Source organism: Polypterus senegalus, chromosome 16 (genome assembly GCF_016835505.1).
Source record: "Polypterus senegalus isolate Bchr_013 chromosome 16, ASM1683550v1, whole genome shotgun sequence".
Lineage (NCBI taxonomy): Eukaryota > Metazoa > Chordata > Cladistia > Polypteriformes > Polypteridae > Polypterus > Polypterus senegalus.
Window position 1 is genome coordinate 87,661,413 of NC_053169.1, and position 13,678 is coordinate 87,675,090.

The window sequence follows — 13,678 nt, forward strand, 5'->3', positions numbered from 1 at the left end:
TCTTACTTAGCAAGGAAGTTCTGTCTCATGTTAACTTACAGGGGGTAAAAGGCTATACCATTGTCTATGACTATTAAAGAAAATGATATTCTATTCAAATTAAGCAAACACTAGTATGAGTTTAACTAAAAACTTTAACTCTCCTAGATTGGCTCTTACACCAAGTTTGAGTGTTTTTGTCTCTACACAGTATAATTCTAGTTTATCTCCATATTATGCATAGATTATTGGGTTATGCTGTGATTATAGGTAATGCTTACAAGGTGCGTTTCACATAGTAATTATAACAAAATTTCAAATATTATACCTGTTTAAAGCACGTTTCTGAAATAATCAATATTGAGCACTCCGATGATGGTTTCATATCTTTTAAGGTTCCTGCTGCAGATTGGTGGGAAGCTGGAAGACATAGGGAAGCCAGAAATGAAGTTGAAAGTGGACTGTGCCATTCAGCAGCAAGGCCTAGAGCAGTTTGCCCAGGTGCTGAACACTCCTACGCCTACTCTACAGATTATCATTGATGGTTTGACGCAGCCACAGGGCTTTGATATCCGCCAAGGTAAAGTTCATATCTGTATTCCTACACTGAATATTTTCACTGTTATTGGCCAGAGATGTGAAAATGGCAATATAATGAGCTCTAGTCTTTACTTTTGTTTTTGTGTTTGTTCATTTCTTGTCTACCTCACAGTTGTTAAGTCTTTGCTGCCATGGCTTGTTTCTTATACAGAGACCAATTCCTGCTTTTAAATAAATTCTTTGCTCGATTAGTTGTATTATTTGCAATTAATTTCTGATCATGTGTGGTTAATTAACCTTTGGCAAAAATGTAGAATGCCATGTGGTGCTGTCTCACCTCTCTCCCTAGGATTAATTGATATAAAAATATTGGGCAAAATATGGTAATGTTTTTTTGTCAGGGACTCCTATTGTGAACATTGTTTGCTTCTCTTGGGGCATTTTTATACCCTAAAGTATCCATTGGGTTCATTTGTTTCAGAATTATAGTTTTGATTTGTGATTTGAACCATTAAACTGCGGCCATTCTGATGGAGCTATTGTTTATTCCCATTTCTATGATTACCCTGGACTGGTGGTGGTCTTCCAGGGTTAGGACTATCTGAACACATGGATTCCTAAAACCTTGAAGCCGTTTTGAAAATGTTCTTTGTTTTGTTTCTCTGGTTGTTGAACTCTCTGCCATTCTTTTGATTTTGATTTTGTCTTGCGATTTTTGGCTTTGGTTACTAATAGTTGTGATCCTCGTTTCGTTTTCTGACTCCATCCATAGCTTCCAGTCACCTTCATAATTCTTGTGCCTGCTGACATAACAGCTTTTGTAGCAAGACTTTTTTTTGTTGCATGTATCATTTTTAAATGCTGATTTCTAAAATGTCATTCACATATGCGAGTCACAGTGCTTCCCAAACTGGAGCACCCAGTTCAGTTCCATTTTCTAGCTCTCTGCTCATCTATAAGTAGCTATTCTATAACTGAACTTTTGAAATAAATATGAGAGAAAACAAAAAAAAAATGTGTGAATAAAGTAAAGTAGTCTTTGCTAAATAAGAAGGAGAAACTGGAGGGAGAAAAGGACCTGTACCGATTGGTTAGACGGAGAGACCGAACTGGGAAAGATGTGCAGCAGGTTAGGGTGATAATGGATAAAGATGGAAACATACTTACAAGTGAAGAGAGTGTGTTGAGCAGATGGAAAGAGTACTTTGAGAGGTTGATGAATGAAGAGAACGAGAGAGAGAAGAGGTTGGATGATATGGAGATACTGAATCAGGAAGTGCAACAGATTAGCAAGGAGGAAGTAAGGACAGCTATGAAGAGGATGAAGAATGGAAAGGCCGCTGGTCCAGATGACATACCTGTGGAAGTATGGAGGTGTTTAGGAGAGATGGCAGTGGAGTTTGTTAACCAGATTGTTTAATGGAATCTTGGACAGTGAGAGGATGCCTGAGGAGTGGAGAAGAAGTGTACTGGTGCCGATATTTAAGAATAAGGGGGATGTGCAGGACTGAAGTAACTACAGGGGGATAAAATTGATGAGCCACAGCATGAAGTTATGGGAAAGAGTAGTGGAAGCTCAGTTAAGAAGTGAGGTGATGATTAATGAGCAGCAGTATGGTTTCATGCCAGGAAAGAGCACCACATATGCGATGTTTGCTCTGAGGATGTTGATGGAGAAGTTTAGAGAAGGCCTGAAGGAGTTGTACTGCGTCTTTGTGGACCTGGAGAAAGCATATGACAGGGTGTCTCGAGAGGAGCTGTGGTATTGTATGAGGAAGTCGAGAGTGGCAGAGAAGTTTGTAAGTGTTGTACTGGATATGTACAAGGGAAGTGTGACAGTGGCGAGGTCTGCATTAGGAGTAATGGATGCATTCAAGGTGGAGGTGGGATTACATCAGGGATCGGCTCTGAGCCCTTTCTTATTTGCAGTGGTGATGAACAAGTTGACAGACGAGATTAAACAGGAGTCCCTGTGGACTGTGATGTTTGCTGATGACATTGTGATCTGTAGCGATAGTAGGGAGCAGGTTGAGGAGACCCTAGAGAGGTGGAGATATGCTCTAGAGAGGAGAGGAATGAAGGTCAGTAGGAAGAAGACAGAATACATGTGTGTAAATGAGAGGGAGATTAAGGAAATGGTGAGGATGCAGGGAGTAGAGTTGAAGAAGGTGGATGAGTTTAAATACTTGGGATCAACAATACAGAGCAATGGGGAGCGTGGAAGAGAGTGCAGGCAGGGTGGAATGGGTGGAGAAGAGTGTCAGGAGTGATTTGTGACAAACTGATATCAGCAAGAGTGAAAGGGAAGGTCTACAGGACAGTAGTGAGACCAGCTATGTATTATGGGTTGGAGACAGTGGCTCTGACCAGAAAACAGGAGACAGAGTTGGAGGTGGCAGAGGTAAAGATGCTAGGATTTGCTTTGGGTGTGATGAGGATGGATAGGATTAGAAATGAATCCATTATAGATAGATAGATAGACAGACAGATACTTTATTAATCCCAAGGGGAAATTCACATAATCCAACAGCAGTATACTGATACAAAAAACAATAATAAAAATGCATGTAAAAACAGATAATAACTTTGAATAATTTTAGCGTTTACCCCCCAGGTGGAATTGAAGAGTCGCATAGTGTGGGGGAGGAACGATCTCCTCAGTCTGTCACTGAAGCTACTCCTCTGCCTGGAGATGACACTGTTCAGTGGTCAGCTCAAGTTGGACGGTTGGGAGACAAAGTCAGAGGGGCGAGATTGTGTTGGTTTGGACATGTGCAGAGGAGAGATGCTGTAGATATTGGGAAAAGGATGTTAAGGATAGAGCTGCCAGGCAAGAGGAACAGAGGAGGTTTATGGATGTGGTGAGATAGGACATGCAGGTGATGGGTGTGACAGAACAAGATGCAGAGGACAGAAAGATATGGAAGAAGATGATCCGCTGTGTGGCAACCGCTAACGGGAGCAGCCAAAAGAAGAAGTCTTTGCTAAATAAAGTAGAAATAAAGGTAGACTTTCCATTTGCTTTCCAGTAGCGTGTTTATTTTCAAAGTATCAATAAAGCAAAAGGTATGTATATTATCAACTGTGTTAAATATTCTGTTGCATATTATTTAAAAATCATATTGTTTTTAAATTATTTTGGTGTGTATTTTTTAACTAATGATATAGTAAACAGAGTAAACGAAGCCTTCAAATTGCATTCCTGGTGACATATACTATATTTCACATTCATTTTTAAAAAATGTATCACAATATTATGTCTGGCTATTTTTACCTTTGTCATCCAGATATAATTGGCTATTACTTACAGTATTTCTTTTATTTTGTTTGTTTAGTTGAGTTCACAATTTGAATTGTTAGCCACCAAAGTCAAAACAATATTGTGTGTGTGTGTGTGTCTTTGGGTTTTTCCCCCTCTAAAGGTGTAGGTAAGTGTTGCCATGAAAATAAGAAAGCAGTCATAAAAGTTTAGGAAAAGTTTAGACCAGCATAGTCCATTCAGCTAAACACAGCTCATCAATTCCTATTAAAATTAAATTAAATAAGAGGGATCTTACGGTACTTCTTTTAACTTTCCTTGTAATTATCATGTCTCCTCTTGGTCACTTAGGCTAAAAACGTTCATCTCCAGTAATCTTTCCTTGTAGCTCATACTGTTGAGTCTTAGAGTAAGATTAGTAGCTCTTATGCCTGTAGACTTTGTCAAGTGATATTAAATTCTTTTCATATTCTTTTCAGAACAAAACTACTTACAGATATGTGGGCTTGTATTCCACACAGCTTGACATATAACCTTGCAAGCTAATGTCATTTTATTAACTTTATCTCTAATTCTGTTACTAAAATTGCAGAAAGTAGAGACGCACCATCTTTTTCACTAGGAGGCAGTTTGTCGAGGCAAACAATCATTTATTTGCTGTATAAAATTCAGAAGTAGTGTGTTCAGGGAGGATGCAGTGATAATCTTCTTTAACAAAGGGTTTTAGTGATTTGCAACAAACTAGCAATCATAAAATCTTCATTTTACAGTATATTACACCATTGACAGAATACACCATAACATATTCAACTTACAAAATATGTATACATTTTAAAATAAACAGAAAATCCAAAACCTTTCATTTACATGTGAAACTAGTTGCTAAAGTGGGCATAATTAAAAAACATTACAATAGTACATGGGGTGTGGTAGAATCAGAATTGACAGAATGGTAAAATAAAGATGTAGCAGTTTGAAAAAAGAACGCAGGAACACACACACTCGGATTCAAAAAAGCAAACAACAATAAAAAAGACAGATGAATGTATTAAACAACAATAAATTAAATCTTAACACAAAATAAAACGATTCCACCCCAGTTCCCTTTCCGGCGAATACACAAAAAACATGAACAACAAACTAACAAACATTACACACAATGAAGTCCATAACAAAGTCCATCGGAAACGGCAACCAATGTAGTGAAATGATGGAGATTGAATAATCCAGAGATCAGCTCGCTGTAAGTAAATGTAAAGAAAAGTCTTACCGGTATATCCTAATGATGAAGAGTGATGGGATCGGGAGCGCTCCTTCCCCGAAGGTCGATGAACAATCCAATTCAGTCCTCACGCAACAGACAAACACACAGACAGGAGATAATCCAGGACAAGATCAATAATCCAAAGGCACGAAACAGGAAGACAAAACAGACGGGTAACTCCAGACACAACACAGCCTCCTCTCTCTGTATCACCGCCCTCCTTTTAAAATTCACGCTGGTCTTCTTGTCCCCAACAGTCCCTCCACCCTTGACAGATGTCCAAACAGAGCCACTGCTGGGAGATGAAGTTTTTACTCCCCAGTAGCACTGCTACAAAAGATAAGTAAAGATGTTACAGAGCATAGAATGAGGTTGCAGTAAAGTACACTAAAATGCATGCTAAAAGAGATAAATTGCCAAGTTTGATCTGAATGAGTCCACTTTTGGGGCATCACAAGCAGGCCAATGGATGGAGTTTCAGAGATTAGAAGCTGCAGAGCAGAACAATTGCTTGCCGTTAGTTGAAGGAAGTTTCCTTGGAATAATGAAAATGTCATTATTAGTAAATCTCAGTTAGAACATTAGAATACTCTGGACGAGAACAGGCCATTCAGCCCAACAAAGCTCACCAGTCCTATCCACTTGTTTCCTCCAAGAAAACATCAAGTCGAGTTTTGAAAGTCCCTAACGTCTTACTGTCTACCACACTACTTGGTCGCTTATTCCAAGTGTCTATCGTTCTTTGTGTAAAGAAAAACTTCCTAATGTTTGTGTGAAATTTATCCTTAAGATAAATAAATAAATAAATAAATAAATCCTTAACTGTGTCCCGGTGATCTTAATGAACTCATTTTAAAATACAAGTCTTGATCCACTGTACTAATTCCTTCCATATTTTAAACACTTCAATCATGTCACCTCTTAAACCTCTTCTTTTGCTTAAACAGTAAAGGCTCAGCTCTTCTAATCTTTCCTCATATTTCAGCCCCTGTAGCCCTGGAATCAGCCTAGTCGCTCTTCTCTGGACCTTTTCTAGTGCTGCTATGTCTTTTTTGTAGCTTGGAGACCAAAACTGCACACAGTACTCAAGATGAGGCCTCACCAGTGTGTTATAAAGGTTGAGCATAACCTTCTTGGACTTGTACTCCACAGATCGTGCTATATAACGTAACATTCTGTTAGCGTTCTTAATGGCTTCTGAACATTGTCGGGAAGTTGATAGCTTAGAGCCCACTATGACACCTAAAATCCTAAAGTTGTATGGAATGTTTGTATGATGGCAATAACAGGTAATCCTCAGCACTGAAAACAGCTTCCTTTGTCACATGACGAGTTTTGAAGTTGATCTAATATAGTAGATGTACAGTGTAGCTGGGTCAGAGTAGGGGAAATATTCAGTGTCTGGTCCGTGTCAGGCATCTTGACGGGAATATTTTCAAACTATTGAGACTTGTGGTTTAACTGACACTCGACACTCCAAAGATAATCTGGATAAGGTATCAGGGCAGCTATTGGCTCACCAAATGAGCTTAATGAATTAAAATAGATTGTGCATAGTGAAGATCGTGCTTACGTTCATATTTTGGCTTTCATGGTGGGGTGGTGGAATGCTCCTTGGTCATTGATGGTAAGCTGACAACAATAATACATTTGATATCTGGTCTTTATTCAGTGCCTACAAGGATTATTTAACTTAAGACAAAATGAAAGTAGCCTAGGCTGAAAAGAAACATACTTTGTGAAGAGCTGTTTTTGAGTGCTACCACCTGGAAGGAGATCCGTTCATCCAAAATTTAGAAAACACAAGGAGCTTTATCTCCACTGCAATCAAGTGACTCCATAAGCTGCATGTTGACATGGCAATAAAGGACTACATTTTTAACTGCTGAACTGATTGCAATACTCTTAGCATGATTCTAAGGACTAGGGTACTACACTTTAAATGCCTTCCATCTACAGTATGTTCAATATGATTTATATTGTATCATGATTTATGTGCTAATTTACGACAGTTTGTGAAGGAACAATATACAGTATTTGTTCTAAATGAAAACTAGTCTCCACGTACGGACAGCTAGACCTATTTGTTTCTCAACCAAATCAACTAACTGTGTGCAACAATATTAGTTGTGATTAGTTTCAATTGTGCACGTTACGCACAAATGGACAAAAGCTCAGCAAAACAGGTGACCATTCCACAGAGGCTATCAAGACCAGACTGTAGCTTTGCTGGTTTAGATGTATGGCAAATCTGTGGTGGTTTTCAGAGCAGCAGGAAACATGTTCAGCTTTAGGGTAGTGAGGATATTCACATACTGATGTGAATATTGCAGTTAGCAATGTTATTTTCTTTCATTTACTGTTTAAAATGCTTTATTTCTGTTTTACTTTCAACGTTAATGAGAGAGGGGGCATTTTAGCATTGTCAAGGTTACATTTTGTTGGCTGTACAGTTGAAAGAACTGTGTTGCATTGTTACATACTGAGGAGATGTTGGATGTTTTGAGGATGCAGCCCTTTTGCTTCATCTTTGGTAACATCACTACATAAATGTTAAAATGGCTTCCAGTATGAATATTAATGTAATTAAAAGTATAATATAATATCTTTCAAGGAGGGCCTTTAACAAAACAAAGCACTAACATTGGTACCAGGATATAGTGCTGTCTTTGCAGGAGCAATGCCACCTAAATCCCAGTACATTAGGAAAAAATTGCACTGTTGCACTGATAAAGTTGAGCTCAAAAACTCATACCTGATGTATGTGAGTCTGAGTTGCTAGGCTGTAACAACAACAACAACATTTATTTATATTGCACATTTTCATACACAAAATGTAGCTCAAAGTGCTTTACATAATGAAGAATAGAAGAATAAAAGACACAGTAAGAAAATAAAATAAGTCAACATTAATTAACATCGAATACGAGTAAGGTCCGATGGCCAGGGTGGACCGAAAAAACAAAAAAAAAACTCCAGACGGCTGGAGAGAAAAAATAAAATCTGCAGGGATTCCAGACCATGAGACCGCCCAGTCCCCTCTGGGCAATCTACCTAACATAAATGAAACAGTCCTGTATTTAGGGTTCTCATGGAAGGACCTGATGATGATGGTCACGTAGACTTCTGGCTGTCAGTCCATCAATGTTGGAGCATCATGAAGCTTTGAGTAGGTGGTGGTGGTGCAGGCCGCCACCACAAAGAAACCGGAAAAAGAAACAGAAGAGAGAGTTGGGGTCAGTACGGATTTTAGAGCCACCATGAATAGTTATTATGATGAATTGAACTTACAGAGTATCAGGATTAAGTTACAGTGAAGTTATGAGAAGGCCATGTTAAAGTAATGTGTTTCCAGCAGTGTTTTAAAGTGCTCTACTGTATCAGCCTGGCGAATTCCTATTGGCAGGCTATTCCAGATTTTAGGTGCATAACAGCAGAAGGCCGCCCGCCTCACCACTTCTTTTAAGTTTAGCTTTTGGAATTCTAAGGAGACACTCATTTGAAGATCTGAGGTTACGATTTGGAATATAAGGTGTCAGGCATTCCGATATATAAGATGGGGCGAGATTATTTAATGCTTTATAAACCATAAGCAGAATTTTAAAGTCAATTCTGAAAGACACAGGCAACCAGTGTAGTGACATCAAAACTGGAGAAATGTGTTCGGATTTTCTTTTCCTAGTTAGGATTCTAGCAGCTTCATTCTGCACTCGTTACAAACGATTTATGTCTTTTTTGGGTAGTCCTGAGAGGAGTGCGTTACAGTAATCTAAGCGACTGAAAACAAAAACGTGAATTAATTTCTCAGCATCTTTCAATGATATAAGAGGTCTAACTTCTGCTATGTTTCTTAAGTGAAAAAATGCTGTCCTAGTGATCTGATGAATATGCGATTTAAAATTCAGGTTACAGTCAACAGTTACCACTAAGTTTTTTTACTTCCGTCTTAACTTTTAATCCTAATGCATCAAGTTTGTTTCTGATAACCTCATTGAATCCATTATTGCCAATCACTAAAATTTCAGTTTTCTCTTTATTTAGCTTGAGAAAGTTACTATTCATCCATTCAGAAATACCAGTAAGACATTGTGTTAGTGAATCGAGAGTCGGGGTCATCAGGTGCTATTGATAAGTACAGCTGTGTATCATCAGCATAGCTGTGGTAACTCACGTTGTGTCCTGAGATAATCTGACCTAACGGAAGCATGTAGATTGAGAAGAGCAGCAGACCCAGGATAGAGCCTTATGGAACACCATATAAAATATCAGGTGTCTTTGAGTTGTGATTAGTAGTGTGAGTTGTGTAGGATACTAAATGCAAATCTGAACTTGACCTGTTAACCTAACCTTTAGCCTGTCGTGACAGTGACAGTAAAATCATAATCTTACTTTAGCAGCTCATAAACCATAAAGATACAAATTTAATTTATGTCCCTGAAATAATACTGGCCAGGTCTAAATAATTGCAAAATTCAATGCAATTGAAATATAATGATTATTTTAAAATTTTGATCCCTGATTCTTGTTCACTGTGTTGATGCAAATATATGTAGAGAACACAGTATCGCCATCCACTCAATGCATGATGTCAGACAGTTTTTCAAATAAGAAACTATAGAGATCAGAGTCAGGAGCAACTGTGAATAGTGGCATCAGTCAATTTAAAGGTGGAAGTGAACAATGAAGGTTGATACCTGCCAATTTTAAAGGCAGGTGTTAATGTTAACCAATTTGGACGACGTTTATATTTTCACTTCAAATTAAAGTAGTACTAGGGTGTTGTACTGTGTTATGGTTGTAATGAGAAGTCAAGCAAAATGACACCTTTTATTGGCTAACTAGAAGATTACAATATGCAAGCTTTCAAGGCAGCTGAGACCCCTCTTTGGGTATGATGTACTGTAATCAAGATGTACAACTTGCCTGAGGAAGGGGCCTGAGTTGCCTTGAAAGCTTGCATATTGTCTTTCTTGTTAGCCAATAAAAGGTGAAATTTTGCTTGACGTCTCTCTTTGAATGAAATAAGTTTTTAGTACCTGGGACTGAGGGCTGTTGCAGATGTTCCGTGTGTGGCCATGATCAAGTGTGCTGAGCAGGGAAGTAGTTCGGCAATGGAGCTGTGGAGACCAGCTGTGGTGGCAGTTCAGGTTAGCATGACAGATTGGGAAGTGGCGGGTTGCGTATTTGAGATTCTCAATGTTCTGATGTGGATGGAGAATGAAAGAAAAGAAAAGAATCTGCCTCTCGACCTTTGGGATTTTTAATGTATTTATTGGATTTAATTATTTATTTAGCTCCCGTGGGCATGATTTCTTGGATTTATTTTTTTGAAATATTTTAATGTGCTGTTTGCAATTTTTGTTTTTAAACATATGCACATTTTCTGATCAAAAAGTCTTGCTTGTTTCCTCACTTGTCCTGGTCTTTATCAATTGTTACCGTCCAGTGCCCCAAAACTGAAGACACACAGCCATGGGCACAGGACATCACAAAATAGCCTACAGATTCTTTGAACAAGTATTCAAGACCTCCACTATGCTGCGTATCGAAGCTCAGGTTTCTCTTTTACCACCTCGGACTCTAGGCTTAGTTTAAATAAAGGAATCGCTACAACCCTCTGCCGCTGAATCTTTGTACATCGCTGACCAGTCTCTAACTGAAGTAATACCTTTTTGCTCCTCCAAAGTTTATGACAAGTTGTTGCCCACCCATCTTCCAGAGTACTATTCAAACTAATTTACAGAGTGCTCTATACTTTTTATTAATGTTTTACATAAAAGGTTAACCCTTGTGGTTATAAAAAATAGCAAATGAGAACGAGATGCTATATATCCAAACACTTCCTGTAATATGGGGGGGAAAAAGCACACCTGTCTTCCCTGGTTATAATGTGTGCAAATGTGAGATCATGACACCGCTCTGTTATGCGTGTACCAACAGCACTAAGCTTGACAAATCTGTTTGATGAATCATCATGTCGGCTAAAAACAACTTCTAAATAAGCTATTAAGCGAGTGAAGCTTAAATGTGGAATTTTTTCAAAAACAAAGCCTTGCGGTATAATCGCTCCTTGTAGCTTAATTTCCTTAGATGACCTTTTTAAAGGGGCACATTTAATGTTGTATGATGAATCAGGTTGTTTTGTTTTATTACTTTTGCTGAAGGCTTTACTTTCAGAGAGCTCTATGCTTTGTGTCTGTGAAGAAGCCACATCCTGTACTGCCAGTTTCGTTCCATGGCTGAACAAACTTGAGCCGAGGAGGGCTGTAAAATGCATCTGGAAATATGGGACTGGAGAATTGCAGTATTTATTAAAGTTTCTAATTTGCCATATACATGAGGGATTTTTTTGACAAATTATACTGTGGTGCAGAAGTCACTGGATTGATGCCCAGACTCTGGAAATGTGAAAATATATTTAATAAAGAACAAAGACTATAAGTCATCAGTCAGATCGGACAGATAAGTGTAATATGATCCTATGAGCATGTCCCAAAATGTTTTATCATTAACATATGAAAGTAATGATGTCTCTGAATTTAGATTTTGAACTGAACTAAAAATGAGAAAGTGGGGAATTGCATTAATGAGTGCCTCTGGACAGAAATACTCCACGCAGTCTTAGTTGGGTCAAATATGTTTAAAGTATTGTACAATTAAAGAACTCAAGTGTGATTGTAAATTGAGACACCAAGATGCTTCCCTCACAGAACTACTACGTGGACTCTTCCAGTATTTCACTCTGACTACAAGAGGTCAATATAATATCGCAGCTACCTGAGCAAGCATGGAAATGTCTCTGAAGTTACTTTCTCATCTTCTTGTCATTTCCTTTTTCATTGCAAATGTTTAAAGATCATGTACCAAAGGTACAGACACCGTGATACTTCCATAAAGCTCAGCAGGCTCCTGTCAATCATGGAGAATCCACTGAACAGGATCATCTCCAGACTGAGGAGCAGCTTCAGCGACAGACTGCTGTCACCGTCCTGCTCCACTGACAGACTGAGGAGACCCCATACTATGTGACTCGGGGGGGTAAACGTTAACATCACACAAAGTTATTGTCTGTCTGTTATACCTTCATTGTTACCAGTCTTTAATTTAATATTGTTATTATCAGTATGTTGCTGCTGGAGTGTGTGACTTTCCCCTTGGGATTAATAAAGTAAGTCTGTCTGTCTGTCTGGTTCTGCTTGAATTTCTTTATTTCTTATTTTTCTCTGTTCTCTTCAAATTAATCTTTTTAAAGGTGTTGACAACATTGATCTGAATCTTTGTAGTTTATAAGATCGAAGGTACTACTACATGGAATGATATTCAAATTTTAAGCGTTTTTATAAGCCATTGCTAGAGAACAGAATCTGGTTATTAAAGACATTCTTTAATAGGCAACTATATAATTCAGGATTTAAGATCAGTTCAGTTTTGATATAAACATAAAAGTTGAAATGTTTCTTTGTTATTGAGGGATAATTTTTGCTTTTACATGAAACATTGCTTTAATTACTTATGGCAGTAGGATGGTGGTTTTCAAATTCATTCCTGGAGGACCCAAGTGGCTGCAGGTTTTTGTTCCAACCAGTTTCACAATCAGTGATTCAGTTTACTTTTATTTGACCTCATTATTTAATTAGCTGTCTTTTTCCTTTTCTTTTTCCTGTGTTTAAAAGAGGGCAGTAGTTTGAGATTTACATTTGTAACAAATTTAAAATATTCATATTTTTGCCATAGCTTGATGTTTTTAACTCTCTTTTATCATGTTACTATTAATTTGCCATTTTCTGTGGAGTTATCTCCCTTGATTATGTCCTAATATCTGCTCTATAAATAAAATGTATTAAGTGATAATTAGCAAAGAACGAAATAGACATTAGGGCAAAAGCAACAGAATGATAAAGCTCTGCAGTTTCTTTAGTGTCAGAACCCACTATAACAAGTATGGTCACCAGTCAGCAATGGGTTAAATAACCAGAACACTTGGAAAATTAGCGTGTAAATTGTAAATGTGTTAGTGATGATGAAGAATATCTTAACATCAAACGTAAAAAAAAACACACAAAATTATGCATGTACATTAAATACTTGGTACGTTTCAGTAAAATTTTGAAAATGGCCGGCACGGTGGCGCAGTGATAGCGCTGCTGCCTCGCAGTTAGGAGACCTGTGGGTTCACTTCCCAGGTCCTCCCTGCGTGGCGTTTGCATGTTCTCCCCATGTCTGCGTGGGTCTCCTCCGGGTGCAGGTTAGGTGCATTGGCGACTCTAAATTGTCCCTAGTGTGTGCTTGTTGTGTGGGTGTGTGTGCCCTGCGGTTATCTGGCGCCCTGCCCAAGGTTTGTTCCTGCCTTGCGCCCTGTTTTGGCTGGAATTGGCTCCAGCAGATCCCCGTGACCCTGAGTTAGGATACAGCGGGTTGGATAATGACGGACTGAGTGACTTTTGAAAATTCTGCTGTCAAGCCTTTTCATCATTCTGTGTTGTCCACTCCACTCATTGAACTGAACTGCAGTACAGCATCAAATGACGTTTGTTTGTTTACTCAGTAAATGTTACCTTTAGTGACACCTTCATATTTCATTTATTTGGTATTCTGTTCTAAACTATTTTTATTTGAAGTAAATAAATATACCAAAA

The 13,678-nt window shown here is 38.3% G+C and overlaps 1 protein-coding gene across 1 annotated transcript in view; it reads left to right on the forward strand.

The window, feature by feature from the left end:
- Positions 1–13,678, forward strand: part of srbd1 (S1 RNA binding domain 1) — a 389,487-nt gene that overhangs the window by 365,561 nt on the left and 10,248 nt on the right. The window contains exon 20 of the mRNA XM_039738094.1: positions 375–559. Within this exon, the coding sequence (XP_039594028.1) occupies positions 375–559 (185 nt within the window). The remainder of the gene's footprint in view (positions 1–374; positions 560–13,678) is intronic.